The sequence below is a fragment of the Rana temporaria genome, chromosome 3 (genome assembly GCF_905171775.1).
Source record: "Rana temporaria chromosome 3, aRanTem1.1, whole genome shotgun sequence".
NCBI classification, from domain to species: Eukaryota; Metazoa; Chordata; class Amphibia; order Anura; family Ranidae; genus Rana; species Rana temporaria.
Window position 1 is genome coordinate 332357481 of NC_053491.1, and position 20656 is coordinate 332378136.

Here is a 20656-nt window from a genome sequence, read left to right on the forward strand (position 1 = left end):
ATAGCCTGATGGGCTTACAGTAATGCACTCTAGAATGAGTGAAGTGATGACACCAGCAATGTCAATTTTCAGTGATCCTATGTAGGGTTTTGCAAGTTTCCTGTTTGTATCAATGTGGTAGGCCTATAACATATGTAATTGTTCATGGTCCTTGAACAGAAGTAGAAAAAAAAAGACATCCAAATATTAAGGAGCCTGTGACTATCCTACAGAAAAAAATATATAATTAAAGCTCTTACTGTGGGAGGACTGAAGGGGCCCCTGATCGGTGAAAGTGAACATTTTGCCATTTTCCATCACGACGATGCCAAATACATGTCTCCTCTGATTGGGCAGTTCGGGGAACACCACTGGCATCCAGGTATTGGGTTATGCGGATGTAAGCAATGCAAGCAGACTCATCTCCCATCAGGTGAATGTGAGGGTTCAAGATGGTTGTATGAAGAGGTTTATTGCTTCGTGACCACACTGAAAGACAGGTAAGTGTATTGCTTAGACATTTAAAGTGAAACATTTTACATTTTTTAACAGATATCTTGTTTTACAACTGTTTAGATATAAGCATTATATTTCCTTGCTTTTTTATTTTTTTATTTTTTTTAGAATAATATGAAAACGTATTCATACCCCTTGACATTTTCCAAATTTTGTCATGTTACAACCAAAAACTTAGGGGTAGATCCACGTACAACGGCGCATTATTGCACCGGGCGTAGCGTATCTAAGATACACTACGCCGCTGTAACTTACTTTTTTTTGGTTCGAAACCTCAACGAATTTGCGCCGTTAGCAGCTTTAACTATACGCCGGAAAAAGCCGAACGCAAACGTCGTAAAAAAATGCGCCCGGCCGACGTACGTTCGTGGATCGCCGTAACTAGCTAATTTGCATACTCGACGCGGATTTCGACGGGAACGCCACCTAGCGGCCGCCGAAAAATTGCATCTAAGATCCGGCGGCGTACTAAGACGTACGCCTGTCGGATCAATCCCAGATGCCGTCGTATCTTGTTTTGTGGATACAAAACAAAGATACGACGCAGGAAATTTAAAATTACGCCGGCGTATCAGTAGATACGCCGGAGTAGTCCTTTTGTGGATCTGCCCCTTAAATGTAATTTATTGGAATTGTATGTGATAGACCAACACAAGGTGGCAGGAAATGATAATTGGTTTTCAATTTTGTTTACAAATAAATATCAAAATGTATTCATCCCCCTGAGTCAATACTTTGTAGAACCACCTTTCACTGCAAGTCTTTTTGGGTTTGTCTCTATCAGCTTTGCACATCTAGAGAGTGACATTTTTGCCCATTCTTCTTTGCAAAATAGCTTAAGCTCTGTCAGATTGGATGGAGGGTGTCTAAACAGCAATTTTCAAGTCTTGACACAGATTTTCGATTGGATTTAGGTCTGGACTTTGACTGGGCCATTCTAACATATGAATATGCTCTGATCTAAACCATCTCATTGTAGCTCTGGCTGTATGTTTAGGATCGTCGTCCTGCTGGAAGCTGAACCTCCGCCCCAGTGTCAAGTCTTTTGCAGACTCTAACAGGTTTTCTTCTAAAATTGCCATGTGTTTGGCTCCATCCATCTTCCCATTAACTCTGTCCAGCTTTCCTGTGCCATTATGCTGCTACCGCCATGTTTCACAGTGGGGATGGTGTTTTCAGGTTGATGTGCAGTGTTAGTTTTTCACCACACATAACATTTTGCTGTTAGGCCAAAAAGTTAAATTTTGGTCTCATCTGACCAGAGCACCCTCTTCCACGTTTGCTGTGTCCCCTACATGGCTTTTAGCAAACTGCAAATGGGACCAGATTTGAGGAGTACACAACAAATTGTTGTCCTGTGGACAGATTCTCCCACCTGAGCTGTGGATCTCTGCAGCTCCTCCGGAGTTACCTCTTGGCTGCTTCTCTGATTAATGCTCTCCTTGCCCGACCTATCAGTTTACGTGGATGGTCATGTCTTTGCAGTTGTGCCATACTCTTTGCATTTTCGGATGATGAATTGAACAGTGCTTGGTGAGATGTTCAAAGCTTGGGGTATTTTTTTTATAACCTAACTCTGCTTTAAACGTCTCCACTTCTGACTTGTCTGGTGTGTTCCTTGGCCTTCATGATGCTGTTTGTTCACTAAGATTCTCTAACAGACCTCTGAGGGCTTCACAGAACAGCTGTATTTATACTGAGATTAAATTACACACAGGTGGACTCTATATACAGTACTAGTTAGGTGACTTCTGAGGGCAATTGGTTCCACTAGATTTTAGTTATGGGTATCAGAGTAAGGGGGAGTGAATGCAAATGCACGCCACACTTTTTACATATTTATTTGTAAACAATTTTGAAAACTATTTATCATTATCTTTCCACTTCCCAATTATGTACCACTTTGTGTTGGTCTATGACATAAAATCCCAATAAAATACATTTACATTTTTGGTTGTAACATGACAAAATGTGGAAAAATTCAAAGGGGTATAAATATTTTTTAAGGCACTGTAAAAACAATCAGTTTCATGTCAATAATCATATTATTGGTTTCAAAATATCTTGTAGAGTGTGAAATTTTATGTGGGCATTGGGGCAATTATTATATACACAGGCTCTGTTTTCTGCTTTGCAGTGGTTGTAATTAGAGATGTGCTTGATTTTTTTTTTGTAATTTGTATTCATGCGTTAAGGTAATCATTTTGTTTCGTCATATTTGTTATGTTAGAATGATTTGTTTTCAGAATGAATTTTGTATGTTCAGATTAGTTTCGTATATTCATTACAAATCGATGCGCATGTTCGGAAGGTTTTTTGAAAGATTAGGCTCATTCACTATGTTATGAATCAGAGATTCAAAGGGATCCATCTCCATCCAACCCAAACACAATAAGAAGGAATCATACATGTTATACCTTACTGAAGCTCTTTATTGCAATATGTTTCCATTTCACCTGTATTATATAATGCATTTTCTATAATTTATGCTACATTCACTAGGATATAAACAAAAGTATCCGAGTCATTTGTTATGTTGTTACGTTATTTTGGATGCTTCTAACATTACCAAAAGGCCCAAACTATTACATCCTGTCGCCTGAATGAAAATAATGAATACAAATTAATTTGTTGCTTTCGTTATTTATTTTGGATTCATTGAAATTTGTTATTATTGGGATTTAGAGATTTGAAAACATTTGAATCTCTGAATACCGAAAATTTTGTTCAAATTTCAATTCATAATTAAACGAATTGCACATGTCTGATTGTAATTTATTGCTACTCTAAATTCAAATCTATGAGTTGGTTGACTCATTGAAAACAACGCACGTTCCGTGTGGCTGATATCGTATCTCAACAGTTGGTAAGAGACATTAGTGAAATTGCACTGAGCCACTGAGAGATCCCTCAAGTGGGTAATCTAGAAATCACTTATATTTAGTACAAAAACAAGAAAGCAGACAAGCAAACTTATATCATTTTAAAGTTGTGTCAAAAATGACAGTTTATGTCGGTTTAAAAAAAAAATTGTAGTGTCTGTGTGTAGTGTGTCAAAGCGTGTCAAAGGCCCACACATGTGCCCAGACTACAGTCTTTTCAAATGATAAGGAAACATTGAAACAATATGAGATATATATATAAAACAACAAAAAAAAGATTAGAAAAATGTTCTAATATTTTAGAATATTTCCCTAATATTTTTGTTTCAATTACAATATATCTCATATTGTTTATAGCATTTTTTACTTGTGTCTTGATTTTATTATGGTATGGATTCTGGCCCAGGAGAGGACTGATCTGCAGGGTTTAAATTATAGCCCGGTTCATCTCCTGAACCAAATGCCACTTGTCTATTTATTGTGCTGTGTTTGTTGTTATGACTAAATCCCACCTAGGCTGAAATGCATTAACACACTCTGTGTGTGAATTGTATATCCCCTGTGGATCGCAATAAAGAAGATTTTAGAGCGTATACACAGTGATGCCAACCTTTTTTTTTGGAAGTACAGAAGAAAAAAAACTGTCCATCTAAACCCTAAATAGTTGATATTGTGCTTGATAAAGCACCATATAGCATTAAAAAAAAGAAAAAAAAAATCAGACCCTTTTATAAAGTACTGTTTTCAGACTTTTTTATCCCTTTTTTAGTCACTTCCTGTCTACATGAACTGCCTTTCTGATAGTGACAACGGTGTACCATGCCTGCCTGTGTCAGCATGTCTGCCTAAAGTCTCTACCAGGGGTGACAATGCAGGAGCAAAATAAGAAGACCATTGTAATCCCCATAAAAGGGAAAAAGTCTATCGAAGGGCCTTCATGACTGGGATCAGCAGGTATTATTTTAAAGCTTCTGATTTAAAATGACTGACAATTACTTTTGCATCGACATGATGAAGATGATATGAAACTTTAGTGATTGGACTAAGATCTACTTGAAGTAGACAAAATACACACAGGTTTTTTTCTTTGCTTTGGATGTGGGCAAGAGTTATGCCGCGTACACACCATCACTTTATGTGATGAAAAAAAACAACATTTTTAAAAACGTCAATTTAAATGACCGTGTGTCGGGGAAAATGTTGTTTTATGTCTTGTGAAAAACGACAAAAAAAAATTGAAGCATGCTTCAATTTTTTGTGTCGTTTTTCAAAACCTCGTTTTTTGTTTCACAAAAATTGACCGTGTGTAGCAAAAACGACGTTTAAAACAACGTTTTTAAACCCGCGCATGCCCAGAAGCTAGTTATGAAGCGAGCTTCAATGGAAAAAAGTGGTGAATGTAACCTCGCTTTGCTAGAGCATTGTGAAAAAACGATGGTGTGTAGGCAACATCGTTTTTGAAAATTGAAGTTTCATTTTTTCCTTCACAGAAAATATCGTTTTTTTCCATCACATAAAGTGATGGTGTGTACGCGGCATTAGAACCTCTGTCAAGTTTTCATTGCTGGATGTGGCCTAGTGGCAGAGATTTAATTTGTCTAATACAGTCACAAATAGTAATTTTTTACTGGAGCGGCGAAAGGTTAGAACAGCTATCAGGTTGTTATTACTGTCTGCAATGATTTTCACCCAGGGCCTGTTCACCCCAGCCCATTGGGCAGCCTTGTCCAAAGCAGTCCTAGTGCATAGACAAGGCAAACTGCTTTATGTCCTATTGCATCAGTTTACACCAACGAGCCACGATGGTGTGTGTTGAAAAGAAAAAGTAGCAAACATTGCATTTTAGTGCTATAATCCATTACAACAGCTTGCCATGTGTACAGTTAGGGGCCATGCACACTGGCTTAAAAAAATGCTGCGCCTAGAGGAGTTTAGCATAACAAATGTTATCCTTTGTGCAGGGCTTCTTTTCTCAGAGAATAGGTGCAGGAACTCCCTACTTCCGTGTCACATGTTGTGTCCATCCCCTACCCACCTCTGAGCACCATTCCTTGGTTCCACCCCCTACCCACCTCCGAGCACCATTTCCTGGTTTCAACCCCTTATGTACCTCTGAGCACCATTCTTTGGTTCCACTCCCTACCAACCTCCGAGCACCATTCCTTGGTTCCATCCCCTGCCCACCTTCGAGCACCATTCCTTGGTTCCACCCCCTACCCACCTCCGAGCACCATTCCTTGGTTCCACCCCCTACCCACCTCCGAGCACCATTCCTTGGTTCCACCCCCTACCCACCTCCGAGCACCATTCCTTGGTTCCACCCCCTACCCACCTGAGAGCACCAATCCTTGGTTCCACCCCCTACCCACCTCCGAGCACCATTCCTTGGTTCCACTCCCTACCAACCTCCAAGCACCATTCCTTGGTTCCACCCCCTACCAACCTCTGAGCACCATTCCTTGGTTAAACCCCCTACCCACCTCCGAGCACCATTCCTTGGTTTCACTCCCTACCCACCTCTCAGTAATGGATTCAGAACCAAGTATCAATTTGTGGTGCTAAGTAATTTGTAAATGATAGGAAGTAAAATAGATCAACTGTAGCCAGCAACAATAGACTCTGAACAGCTAGCAATAATAGACCCCTCCCTCAACAGTTGATGTCTCCCAGGAGTATAAGAGCCCTTCAGCAACACTAGATCCTCTACCAGCGACAACTGACCTCCCCAGCAACAATAGACTCTACCCCTGTAAAAATAGATCCCTTCCAGCAACAATAGATCCTCCAGCAGCCAGCAATAATAGACCCTCCGGTACACCTCAGCACCCCTTGCCATTACATACATTCAGAGCTGGAGGTGCCGGAACTGCATTCCCCCGCATTCCTGCTGAAAAAAAGCCCTGCCTATGTGTCATTTAAAGCTCAGCTTGTAGAGGCAAAAAAAAAAAAAAAACACTTTGTTTTGCATTTTTTTAAAGCGGTTTTCCAGCAGAAAAAAAAGCTAAACGCACCTAAACGCTAGAACAAAAAGGCGCTCCAAATTTGAGTTTTTTTTTATGCCAAGATCACTGGTGTTTTTTCACATGCACAACACACACCTTAACGTGGACCCGCTGGTATGAATTAACCCCTTATGGAAAACAAGACCTGTTGGTTGCCCATAAGGACTGCAGTAGGAAATCACTACTCTAGTACAAACCTCAGAAATTTTGAGGAGCTGACTGCTGCAACACATTGAAGTGAATCCATTAACTAAATAGTACTGTACTAATTGTAGAATTGAGAGTCATAGAAACGCACTCTAGCAGATGTATCTGCAGGCCAATGAAATCATTGGCGGAAATCAATGGCGGAACATATTTCTGAATTATAACAATGAGGCTATGTCAAAGGCTTTTGTATTCTTCATGTTACAGCTTCATGGTACTGTTGCAATATGTAATTAGCTTTTGAAACAGACATGAGGTTATTTAGAAGAATAAACACAAAAGGAATGGGAATTGTTGCTCAGATTAGACTGTCATTTTTTAATGAAGACTAGAAAACAACAGCTTGCCCACTATAAAGAACAGACTTGTATATAGTAAATGGCCCTGATATGTGAGGCGTTGTTTTTCATAATGTGCACTTTCAATAGCACGAGTGGTTTCAGCACAGATGAACGGAGAGACACACAACGTGTCTGTCCTCTGAAGGCTGCCATTGTGGAACTGTACTTTTCTGAACAAAATAGTTTATTTTCATTCATCAACAAAATGGAAAGTAAGTGAATTGAAGAGAGAGTCGAATCAAATCAAGTCAATATTTGGTGTGACCACCCTTTGCCTTCAAAACATCATCAATTCTTCTAGCTATACTGTACTTGCACACAGTCTTTGAAGGAACTCAGAAGGTAGGTTTTTCCAAACATCTTGGGAACTATCCACATATCTTCTGTAGATGTAGGCTGTCTCAAATCCTTCTGCCTCTTCATGTAATCCCAGACAGACAAACTTGATGATGTTGAGATCAGGGCTCAGTGGGGACCAAACTATCACTTCCAGAACTCCTTGTTCTTCTTTAAGCTGAAGATAGTTCTTAATGACATTGGCTGTATGTTTGGGGTCATTGTCCTGTTGCAGAATAATTTTGGGGTCAACTACATGCCTTCCTGATCATATGGCATGATGGCTAAGTATCTGCCTGTATTTCTCAGCATTGAAGACCACTTCTGGCCAGACTTCTCCGGACAGAAGATAGGTGTACCTGGTCCCTCTGGTTTCTCCAGGGCCTTAATGTGCTTCTTAATGTGTACCTGGTCCCTCTGGCCACTCCAGAACCTTAATGTGCTTCTTCTTGAGACACTCCTTTGTTGCCTTAGCCGTGTGTTTTGGGTCATACCCATCTTCGACCCGTTTTTAATGCCCTGGCTGAGGGAAGGAGGTTATCACCCAAGATTTGATGATACATGGCCCTGTTCATCTTCCCTTTGATGCAGTGAAGTTATCCTGTCCCCTTAGCAGAAAAACACCCCCAAAGCATAATGTTTCCACCTCCATGTTTGACGGTGGGGATGGTGTTCTTGGGGTAGCAGCATTCCTCCTCCTCCAAACATGGTGAGTTACGTTGATGCTAAAGAGCTCGATTTAGGTCTTATCTGACCACAACACTTTCACCCAGTTCTCCTTTGAATCATTCAGATGTTCATTAGCACACTTCAGACAGGCTTTTACATGTGCTTTCTTGAGCAGGGGGACCTTGCGGGCGTTGCAGGATTTTAGTCCATCACGGCATAGTGTGTTAAAAATTGTTTTTCTGGTGACTATGGTCCCAGCTGCCTTGAGATCATTGACAAAATTCTCCCGTGTAGTTCTGGGTTGATTCCCCATGATCATTGAAACTCCACAGAGTGAAAGTGAAAGAAGAAGCAGGACATTGAAGAGTTCATCTCTCTGTTAAGGCAGCTTCACACTGCCCTGCTGTGCTTTGGGCAAAGCACAGCTAAACCATGTTTTTTGTGTGGTTTATCTGCACTTACCCATAGGCTTCTATTATGTTTCATGGTTTTTTTTTTTTTTTTTTTTCTTTTTTTTTAAAGTGTATTTTGTGCGTGTACTCGAGAGAGGAGCCGGACTGCAGGAGTTGGGAGTAGGCAGGCCTCCCCCAGAGGCAATCTGCCATCTTTCTCCATGCCCCGGGTGGCAATGGCGGGTGTGTGAGGGGGTCCTCCCACACAACCCGCCCTACCTGCTCCGCTTTGAAGCCCAACGGGGCAGAGGGACTCCCTATAAGGGAGTGAGAGGATTAGCCCGCTCAACCAGCCCCATTAGTCCTTCGCCTCTCTTTTAGAGACCGCGTGGTCAAAGTGCGTGTGTTAACCCAATTTAGAGTGCGTGTGTAGGTGTGGTGGTTTTTGTGGGAGGGGGGTGGGCGTACTAAGCACAGGCTTACCTTGCATAGCACACCCACCAGGAGCCGGGCTGAGACCACCAAACTCAATTCACATGAAGCCGAGACCGGGATCCGAACCTCTAGCTGCAGAGGTGAATGGCTTGTCAGCACAGTGCCAATCGCGTTGAGCCACCGCAGCTCCCATGTTTCATGGTTTTGATGCATGCAGGAGTTTTCAAAACTGCAGGACATAATAAAATCTATGGGAAAACACAACTAACCCACATGAAAATCATGGGTTAGCTGTGCTATAGCCAAAGTGCAACAGGGTTCAACTTGAACACTGGCTGTTCGCCCGTTCGTCGAATAGTGAACAATTTGGGGTGTTTGCGGCAAATTCGAAAGCCGCGGAATACCCTTTAAAAGTCTATGGGAGAAATCAAAAGTGCTTATTTAATGGTTAATATGCAAGTTATTGTCAAGCAAAGTGTTTGGAGACCCAGGTCCTGCCCCAGGGGACATTTATCAATGCAACAAAAAGTTTTAAAAACTGAAGTTTTTTCGGGAGAAGTGATTTTAATAATGCTTATAGTGAAACAATAAAAGTGAAATATTCCTTTAAATTTCGTACCTGGGGAGTGTCTATAGTATGCCTGTAAAGTAGCGCATGTTTCCCGTGTTTATAACAGTCTCTGCACAAAATTACATTTCTAAAGTAAAAAACGTTATTTAAAACTACTATGCCTGTAAAGTAGCGCATGTTTCCCGTGTTTATAACAGTCTCTGCACAAAATTACATTTTTTTTTTTTTTTTTTTTTTTGCCACTTCAGACTTCACCACAGCGAGAGACTTGCTCATGATTTTATTCATAATTCCGTCTCTACATCAGGTATAGCATCATTTGTGGTGCATTTCTCCTGCAATTTTTTATACTTGTTATTTTTATTTTATTTATTTGTTTATTTTTATATTTTCATCCTTTTTTTTTTTTTTTTTTTTTTTTTTTCACCGTTTAGGACTCACTCTTTTATAGTAAGTACGGAACTATTTAAAAGGTTTTATCTGCGTGACAAAGAAATACCCAGCACCCCATCTCCCCCCTCCCCAACTAAATCCCCCCTCCCCCCCCCTACCCACCCCCTCCCTGAACCATCCCACGACTCCACTATAAGAATTCATTCTCTTAATTGAAAAATGTGTTCCTATTCCTCTCTCAGGTTTTCTGCGAACCTCCAGGACTTTTTAAATTCCAACCAGGGTAACCATATATCCTTTTCCCCTTCCTTATGTTTATAGCTCCCGTATTTTAATTTCTCTCTCCTATAAGTGCCCTCTACGGAGTCGATCCACTCCCACATTTGCGGACTTTTCGCGTCTCTCCATTTAAGGGGAATCAATCGTTTTGCTGCGTTCAGCAAATGAGGGATCAGTGAACCCTTGTACTCCTTCTCTGGAATCTCCCCCCCATGAAAGAGAACTACCCATGGGTTATCTTCCACTTCTTTTTTTGTTATTACCTTTATCAGGGACAAGATTTTTTTCCAATAGGCTTTAATTTTCCGGCAGTCCCACCAAAGGTGTGCCATTGTTCCCCTTGACTCACAACCTCTCCAGCATTTCTCTGACTCTCCTCCTCTGAATTTTGCCATTTTATCTGGGGTGGCGTACCACCTCGTCAAACATTTGAAGTTCATCTCGGCAGTTCTTATATCTACTGCCGAGGTGTGAGTCATTTTCAGGATTCTTCCTATGGTCGTTTTCCCCCTTGGGACCCCTAAGTCTGTTTCCCAATTTTGGATGTATTTTAGCGTGTCCGACTCTTCCATTTTCTGCAAGTAATTATAGATTTTAGATATATTTCCTTTTGAGCTTTCGGTGCTACACAATTGTTCCAATAAGGTGTAATCCTCTTGTGACCTCAAAGGGTGTGGTAGGCGCTTGACGAATGACACTAACTGCAAGTATCTCCACTCGTCGAGCGCCCTAATTCCAATCCTATGTTTAATATCGTGAAGTGTCCTAATTTTACCATCTAGTGTTATATCTTTTAACTGTGTTCTATTTGTGATCCAATTTCCCCCTACTTCTTTTGTCCCTGGAATAAAATATTCGTTTTCTTTTAAATCAATAAAGGGTGAGTTGAATTCTGTTTTTAATTGTTTGTGAAGTCTATCCCAGATCCTCCATGCATTATGAGTAATTGTGTGTGTTGAAGTGTGTAAGGATCTGTGTTGTGGTGGATTCCAAATTAATCTCCCTAACTGTGCCCTTGCTAATGTGCATTCAATATTTATCCATCTTTTGTCCTGGGATTCTTTAGCCCATTCTATAACCCGTGAGAGAACCGAAGCATTATAATACAATCTGATGTCGGGTACAGCTAAGCCTCCCTTTTTCTTGGCCCGTTTTAGAATTTGAGCAGACACCCTGTGTTTTTTATTATTCCAAATATAGTTCATTATGAGGGAGTTGATTATTTTAATGAATGACGGTGGTAGGTATATTGGGACCATTTGGAACTTATATAGGATTTTTGGGATGAGAACCATTTTTACTACATTTATCCTCCCGAACCACGAAATGGGTCTGTTGAATATGTTTTTAATTTCCCTTTTTATTTCGTTGAGCAGGGGGATAAAATTTATTCTATATATTTTCTTGATGGAATTTGCCAGTTTTATTCCCAAGTATTTTATTTCTTTTTGCCATTTAAAATTATATTTCTTCCGTAGATATTGTTCTTCATCTTTAAGAATATTGATATTTAAGATCTCCGTCTTTTCTGTATTCACTTTGAAGTTTGACACCTCACCATATTGTTTTAAAGTAGCTATTAACTTCGGGAGAGTGACTCTTGGGCTACTTATATAAAATAAAATGTCGTCTGCGAAGGCGGATAATTTGTGCTCATCTTCTCCAACTTCTATTCCATATATTTCTGGATTTTGTCGAACCATTGCAAGCAGGGGTTCCAATGATAAGACAAAAAGAAGGGGGGATAGGGGACAGCCCTGTCTGGTTCCATTTCTCATCTCAAAGGGTGCGGATAGAGAACCATTGATCTTGATCCTAGCACATGGATGGAAATAGAGCGTTTGGATCCATTTGATCATCCTTGGGCCTATTCCTATAAATTCTAGTGTTTGTATCAGGAACCCCCAGTCTACCCTGTCAAACGCTTTCTCAGCGTCTACTGACAGGAATAGACCGGGGGTCTCTCTTTCTTTAATCTGCTCCATGAGAAGAAGTGCCCTAACTCCATTGTCCTTTCCCTCCCTCCCAGGTATGAAACCGACCTGGTCCGGGTGGACAATGGCAGTCATTACCCCCTTCATTCGTTCAGCCAGAATTTTTGCATACAGTTTGGTATCTGCATTCAGGAGTGAGATAGGTCGGAACCCTGAACAATTCGTATTGTCCTTTCCTTCTTTTTTAATGACAGTGATCGTGGCTGTTAATGCCTCTCTACTCATCTCATAGTCTAGCCCCAACCCATTGAAATATTGACATAGTCTAGGGACTAAGATGGTGCTAAACCTTTGTATGTAGGCAGACGTAAAACCGTCTGGTCCAGGACTTTTCCCATTGGGAGTATTTTTTAGGACCTCCCTTATTTCCTGCTCAGTTATACTTTCCTCCATTCTTTCTATCTCATGCTCTTCTATCTTCGGTAGATTAGTTTGCTGTAATACTGCCCTGATCTTATCCTTTTTTTCGGCAGGGTCCCAGATCTTCTGTTGAACGTCGTATAGTTTTTCATAATAGCTTCTAAAGGATTCTGCTATTTTATTTGTCGCATATACTAAGTCCCCATTCCCATTCCTGATTTTTTCGATAAAGTTCCTGGTTTTCTTTTTTCTTACCATTCTGGCCAAGTTTTTACTAGGTTTATTTCCCCAGACATATCTTTCTCTCTCTACCCTGTCTATAAAATTCTTGGTTTCTTGCCCGGCAAGGGCTTTGTATTCATCCCTTGTTATAGTTAACTTACGGAGTGTTTCCCTCTTTTGGCCCTGTAATTTATGTTCCTGTTCCAGCCTGTAAATCTCCTCTTTTAATGTTTTTAGTTTACTCATTCTTGTTTTATTTTTCTTTGCCCCCTCAGCAATAAAAATCCCTCTTATATACGCTTTGTGGGCGTCCCACAGGGTTGCTCCTGTGATTCCCTCCTTGTCATTCTCCTGAAAATACCATTCCAATTCTTTCTGTACTCTCTCGACCACATCCTCGTCTCTCAACAGACCTTCATCCAATCTCCATTCAGGAGGAATGCATTTTTGTATGGATGTGCTTATTTTCATGGTTATAGGGGCGTGGTCAGATAGCGTTATGATCTCGCACCTTGCTTCGGCCACCCTCTCCAAAAGTCTATGGTCTACGAGGATGTAGTCGATCCTCGAGTACGTCCCATGCACAGGGGAAAAAAACGTATAGTCTCGTGTCTTGGGGTTGAGAATTCGCCAGACATCCATCATTTGATTTTGTATCATTTGTTTTTTCAGTAGCTTGAGGTGCTCACCGTTATTCCCCTGAGCATGGGACGTACTATCGAGGCTCGGGCACATGCAAAAGTTAAAGTCCCCCATTAACACCACATGTCCCTCTTCGAAATCTTTTAATTTTCTGAGAATTTTACTAATATATTTAGCCGAATTCACATTGGGTGCATACACATTTGCCAGAGTATAGTCCTCCTCTCCTAGTTTTACTTTCAAGAACAAGAACCTCCCCTCCGGATCGTTCAATCTGTCAACCAATGTGCATCTAACTCCCCTTGCAAATCCTATGGCGACCCCCTGGGATCTCAATGAGACAGTGTCTCCATAATACCAGACGGGATAATCAGATGAATATAACTTTATATTAGACTCTAAGGTAATGTGGGTCTCTTGTAGGTAGACTATGTCTGCTTTATACTGCGTGATTTCGGCAAGAATTTTATGTCTCTTAATATGGGAGTTTAATCCTTTTACATTATATGATAAGAACTTAATATCTGTCATTTATCTCTCTTTTTTTTTTTTTTTTTTTTGAGTTTGAGAAGAATTCCTGTGGAGTCGTTCAGATGGTCCCCCTCCCGTTACCCTCCCTTCCCCCATTTCCCATTTCCCCCCCCCCCCTTCCCCCCCTCCCCCTTGCCCCAACCCCCCCTCCCCCCCTCCCTCACCCTGGCCCGCTCTTGGCCTGGGAGCCGCTGGTAGAAGACTACTCGCCTTCATCCTTGGCTCCTCTTTCGTGGTGGTGTTCGGGGCTCTCCCTTGGCTCCACCCTCCCCACCCCCTCCCCCCACCTCACCGTCCCGCTTCTCAAAGTTCCATGCTAGGCAGAGCCCATCTAATCAACCCAATCAGGAAGTTCAGGAATTGTTAAATCCATTTTAAGGCAAAATACATTCAGTTCCTCCGGGTACCTAAGTCGTGCTGTTTTGCCCCCCTTTATACCTATGAGGCACGCCGGGAATCCCCATTGGTACCTAATATTTTGTGCCCGCATCAGCTCTAAGAGGGGTTTCAAGCATCTCCTCCTTGCCAGTGTTTCTTTCGCCAGATCGGAGAATATTTGTAAGTCTGTGTCTCTATATCTCAGGGGAGGTTTTCCCCTAAGCCTACTCCATATTTCTGCTTTATCGACGTAACTCCTGAATCTCACTACCACATCCCTTGGGCCGTATCTTTCCATCTGTTGGGGGTTCCCCACACGGTGCAATCTCTCAATCTTAAGGGGCTTATCTTCTACTGATCTCTCCAGCAGAGGGTTAAAGATTGTATTCATAATGCTTCTTAGGTCTTCATCCTTTTGTTCTATCAACCCCCTGATTCTAAGATTCTGTCGCCTGTTGCGGTTCTCCTGGTCCTCGATCCTATATGCCGCCAATCTCTGATTTTCAGTCAGAACCTTTACTTGCTTTTTCAAGGAGTTTATTTCCTGGTCCTGCTCCTCTATTCTCTTTTCCGTCTCCACCACTCTTTCACGAAGCCCTCCAAGGTCTATTCTTACCTTGTTAATTTCTGTCCTTATAATATTTTCCATGACATTTTCCATCCTCAACAGCATTGCGTTCATCTCTGCCTTTGTGGGGGGCTGTGTATCTTGGGCTAGTTCCTCAGCATTATTTTGCTCTTGCTCGCTTTCTAGTGTCGTTTCACCTCTAGAGCTCTCCACACTACCTGTTCCTACATCTTTTTTTTTTTCAATTTTCTTCTTTTCAGTTTTTTTTGCGAGACCTGGGCTTTTAAGGCTCCCTTCCTGCGTCATATATTGCTGTATGGAGCTATTCCCCGAGTTATTCTTGGTTGGTTTTGTGGTACCGCCCCTCGTTGATCTATTCATTTTATTAGAGGGTCGAATTCTCTTCCCCAGTTTGAAGGTGGATTTTTTTTTTTTTTTTTTTTTTTTTTTTTATGTAATTAGCACCCTTTTCGGCTCAGAATTTTCTTCACCTATGGATGCTCCTATCTTCCCCTAACTGCTTCTCATGCCCTGGGAGAATAGATTTTTTTAATATAGGGAGGGCCACAGGGAGGCGAGAGCCCCGAACTGAACAGAGGAGGTACAGGGCTGGTCAACACGAGAGAAGACGTTTACTGCTGTGGGCAGAGTTACTTGGCCTACCGGCTTTTCTTCTTATTGGGTGCAAACTTTCAGTGTATTTACCGAAGTTTCTCTTGTGTTGCATCCGCCCAGCACGTCCTAATTGTTCCGGTCAACAAGGTCGACACTTTGTGTCAGGAAGGGTCTAATTATTCTTTCCCCTATTCCCCAATCATTGAAACTGGGATTTTACCAGCTTCTCACATTCACGTATGCGTTTTGTACCAGTTCAGTCCGGAGAAAATAATATATTTTTTATTTTTGACCGCTTCAATGCCCAGGCCCTCGAGGTTGTCATTAGTTCCGCTATAAGCCGGGCAATTTAGGCAGGTCACGGACGGGGAGTTTTGTGTTAGGGTCTCCTAGGTTTCCCAAAATTACATTTCTAAAGTAAAAAAAGTAATTTAAAACTACTTGCGGCTATAATGAATTGTTGGGTCCCGGCAATACAGATAAAAGTCATTGAAAAAAAACGACATGGGTTCCCCCCCAGTCCATTACCAGACCATTTTTTTTATATGTTTTACTAAAGGACTTGTCCCAAGCTGTGTGTGTGTTTTTTTTTTTTACCTTTTTTGTCACTTTTTTTGGGTGAAATGGTAGGGGTACAATGTACCCCGTTACCAATTCACATAGGGGGGCTGGCATCTCAGGGTCCCCTTTGTTAAAGGGGGCTGCCAGATTCCGATAAGTCCCCCGTCCACAGACCCACACAACCACCGGGCAAGGGTTGTGGGGATGAGGCCCTTGTCCCCATCAACATTGGGACATCCTCCTCATGTTGAGGGCATGTGGCCTGGTACGGTTCAGGGGGGGCGCTCTCGTCCCCCCTCTTTTCCTGTGGCCTGCCAGGTTGCTTGCTCGGATAAGGGTCTGGTATGGATTTTTTTTAATTCTTTATTTTATTTTTTCTTTACTTTTTCACAAAAGATAATCATAATAAATCTTTACAAATAAGCCATCTTATGCATACTTTCTACTTATTTTACTCTTAAACACTTCAATGTCTCCTATCCCATTTCTACTTTATCTTTAAACTTATATTATTTTAATTCTGTCCTTAATTATATCTTTGTGACGTGGCTATCCCTCTAGCCTATCCACTACATACTCCCCTCTCCCCCAAGAAAGAAAGAAACCGAGAATATCGGTTTAATCTTAGAATAGTTAAACAACAAAACAATGAAAAAAAACAAAACAAAAACAATAATAATTTTGGTTCCTCCCTCCGCCCTCTCTCCTCGGCTCACCCCACCCACTCCCTGTACGCAACATAGGGAGCCCAAATCTGTCGATACTTATCTTCCTGCTCTTTCATACACATAGTAAGGTCTTCCATCAATTGGACTTCTGATATTTTTGCCATCTATTGTGCTTTACTTGGAGACACATTGCTTTTCCAGAGCGCTGGAATACATGATTTTGCCGTGGAAAGCAAATGTCTCAGCAATGAATTTTTATATTTTTCTGTCGAAAGAGGGATGTCAAAAAGCAGGAAGGCAGCTGGATTATCTCCAAGTGACACATCAATCATTTCTTCTATTGTTTCTGAGACCATTTCTCAAAAATTGTTTATTTCTGCACATTCCCAGAAAATGTGTATCATTTTGCCAACAGTTCCTTGACAACGCCAACAGAGATTGGATACCTGTGGATATATAGGATTCAATACTTCAGGGGTTCTACACCACCTGCTCAAAATCTTATAACTTTCTTCTTGATACCTAGTTGCTATTGACACCTTATGCATAAACCTAAATATCTTATTTTTTTGTGCTTCTGAAACCAAGGTTCTTTGGGGCCTTCAACTCGATCACCATGGTATACAATATAGATACTGCATGTCTCACTCACTCTCCCTTTAGGCATAATTTTTGCGAATTTAGAAGGTGTAGCTATTTCTCTCGTTTGCCTAGATATTGATCTGAGAAATGCATTTAACTGCATTCTCCTAAAGGGATCCAAAGTTTCTCCAAACTCACAGTCCAACTCTTCTCTAGACATTACTTGATTGTCAACCATAAAATGTATGGGCCAGATTCTCATAGAATCCGCGGCGGCGTAGCATAAGCCATTTACATCACGCCGCCGCAATTTACTGGAGCAAGTGCCGTATTCTCAAAGCACTTGCTCCGTAATTTGCGGCGGCGTAGTGTAAATGGCCCGGCGTAAGGCCGCGTAATTCAAAGGGGGCGGCTTGTATTTAAATTAAGCGCCCCCCCGCGCCGATCGAAACTGCGCATGCGCCGGCCGTAAAAATAGCCCAGTGTGCATGCTCCAGCTCACGACGGAAAACGTCAATGAAGCCGACGTGAGCGTCATTTACTTAAAGCCCTATTCGCGAACGACTTAGTAAAACGATGTAAACGACGGAAAAAGACGACGCTGTCCCGACGCCATACTTAACATGGCATACGACTGACCTTTGTAAACTTACCCCTCATATAGTAGGGGTAAGTTTACGCTTACGGAAACAACGTAAACGACGACGAGGCGGCGCAAAAATGTTCGGGAATCGGCGTATCAGGCTCATTTGCATAGTCAAATGAGAAATTGTCGTAAACGCCATTCTGTCCACACCATGTTATTTTAAAAAAATAATAAAGATTTGATTTCAAATATATTTGTTTGTCAATTTATTATTATTTATTTTTACTCTGTATACCAAAGGCAATTTTATTTTATTTTGAACATATGACCAGCTCCTCCTGCTTATGTTTCCCTGCAGACAGGCGTGGAGAGAGCTGGGTCATGTGACAGCTGTATATAGATTAGTAAAATTATTACAGCTCCGTCCTCCCACATCCAGAAATAGAAGGGACAATATAATATAAAGAGTTTGCATTTAGTATCACTTTAACTCTGGTCTACATAGAACTCATTCATCAGTCACCACCTTCTGAGTTCTATGTAGATGGTAGGGGAACAGGTGAGAAGGAGATCTTTATATAAATGTAGACTTACAATTCTCAAAGTAAAATCGGTGAAAGTCTAAACCTTCCACCAAGTTTCCCAGTGCTTCAGGTTCAAACGCTGTCATTCCAGGGTCACACATCTTACTGAAAGGTAGAACAACGGACAGTTAGAAAAACTATGCAATGAATGTAGAAAACACCATTCACACTTATCCATTTTCTTACAGTAAAACACAAAAAATTTGCAGTTCAAGTGGAATTTTTTTTGCGTATAAATTGTTTTTATCTCCAAGTAACGCAATGTGTAGGGTAAACAAAGCTCAAAAGCAGCCCAGAAGGTGGTCAGAAGAAGCTTAGAAGAAGCTCAGATGACAGCAGCTCAGGAGGAATTCAGAAGCATCGCACATACAAACTAAATGCAACTGAAAGCCTGCTGACTTCTATTTGGGCCTCTTTCACACGGAGCGGACCGTTTTTGTGTCCGCTCCGTGTGTGTCCGTCGGCTCAGCGGGGATCATCCGTAATCCCCGCTGAGCTGTCGGCGGATAGGGCGGTCCCCGCACACAGTGCAGAGACCGCCCTGTCTCTCCTCCGCTCCCCCCTATGGGGAATCGGATGAAGACGGACCGTCTGTCCATCTTCATCCGTTCCGCCGGACGGAAGAAAAATAGGGTTTTCTTCCGTCCGAAAAACAGGATCCTGACGGACGTGGATGGTTGCGGACGTTAGCGGATGCTCCATCCGCTAACGGACGCAATCCCATAGGGATGCATTACAAGTCCGTAAACGGACTTGTAATAAACGGACGAACGGTTCGCTAGTGTGAAAGAGGCCTTAAAGTCTTACATTTTAGACATGACAAATATTTTTTAAAATTTTTCAAACATGGACAGTCATTAATCTAGTAGCAAAAATACACGTATAAAAAGAGAAACCACAAATATTAAAGAGGAACTGCATTCTGCTCACATATTTGTAAAACACACATCTTTTAACTGTGGGCAGCTGAAGCTGATGCCTGTTCACTTTCCAGATTTACGCAGACACACACCTCCAGCTCTGCAGCTCTCATTGGCCCTCTTATGACTCACCCCCCTCTTGGCAAACTTATCACGAGAGTGAGAGAGGGAGCTGTGCATGATGTCATAAGCCTAAGCTTTTTACCAGACAAGAAACAGGAAGTGGGTTGTATAAGGTATTTACTGTCAGAAAAAATTATGTTTTACAATCCAAAGTTAAAACAACAAGGGCAGAAGTTTTAATAGATGGAAAGTTGAAAAAATGACTGACGGTCTGCTTTAATTTTCACAAGTCTGCTGCCTCTGTTTTTTTATGGCAACTTGCATATATTCCAGAATGTTATGAAAAGTGATCAGATGAATTGAAATGAATTGCAAAGTACCTCTTTGCCATGAAAATGAACTTAAAGTACAGTTCCACTCAAAAGTGGAACTTCCGCTTATCCGTCTCCTTCCTCCTCAGATGCCACATTTGCCCCCTTTCAGGGGGAAGGGGGGAACAGGTACCTATTTTTGACATGTATGGTTCTCTACTTCCGGGAGACAGGGCCACGGCCCTGTCTCTCGGAAGTTCGGCCCCCTCGTTCTGTCTCTGCTGTCGAAACAATTAGAAAACTTTGCGCTCTGTGTGCTTCATGTCTAAGCAGTAGGGAACTGGCTGTGAATCTGAAAGGCTCCACTGCTGGGTTTCCTTAACAGCAATGGCTTCTCCCTACAGCCGATCCGAAGATCAACTGGGGTGCCGTCATCGCAGGCTCCCTGGACAGGTAAGTGTACATATTGTGTGCAGCTGCAGTATTTATAGTTGCTGACTTTTACATTTTTGTGGGAAGGATGGACTTCCTCTTTAATCCCATAACAAACATTTCGACTGCATTTGTGAAGAAGGCTCCAGGGCGCCCAAAAAAGTCCAGCAAACTCCAGGACAGTCTCTTACAGTTGTGGGATCGGGGCAGAGCTTGCTTAGGAATGGCAGCAGGCAGGTGTGAGTGCATCTGCATGCACAGTGAGGGGAAGACTTTTGGAGGACGGCTTGATGTCAAGAAGGGCAGCAAAAATTGGAAAAAAACCTTGTCGGGCTAAGAAAAGGTGAGCTCTACCATCAGTCCTGTGTCATGCCAACCGTAAAGCATTCTGAGACCACTTATGTGTGGAGTTGCCTCTCAGCCAAGGGAGTGGGCTCACTCACAATTTTGCCTAAGAACACAGTCATGAATAAAGAATGGTACAAAAACAACCTCCGAGAGCAACTTCTCCCAACCATCCAAGAACAGTTTGGTGAGGAACAATGTCTTTTCCAGCTTGAGGAAGCACTTTGCCATAAAGCAAATGTGATAACTAAGTGGCTCAGGGAATAAAACATTAACATTATGGGTCCATGGC

At 41.8% G+C, this 20656-nt stretch overlaps 1 protein-coding gene across 3 annotated transcripts in view; it reads right to left on the reverse strand.

Moving 5' to 3' along the window:
- CAMK2A (calcium/calmodulin dependent protein kinase II alpha) overlaps positions 1-20656 on the reverse strand; it is a 303342-nt gene that overhangs the window by 10168 nt on the left and 272518 nt on the right. For all 3 annotated transcript variants that reach the window (XM_040345018.1, XM_040345016.1, XM_040345017.1), the window contains 2 exons: positions 18304-18398; positions 240-468 (listed from right to left, as the gene is read on the reverse strand). In XM_040345018.1, coding sequence (XP_040200952.1) covers positions 240-468; positions 18304-18398 — 324 coding nt within the window. The remainder of the gene's footprint in view (positions 1-239; positions 469-18303; positions 18399-20656) is intronic.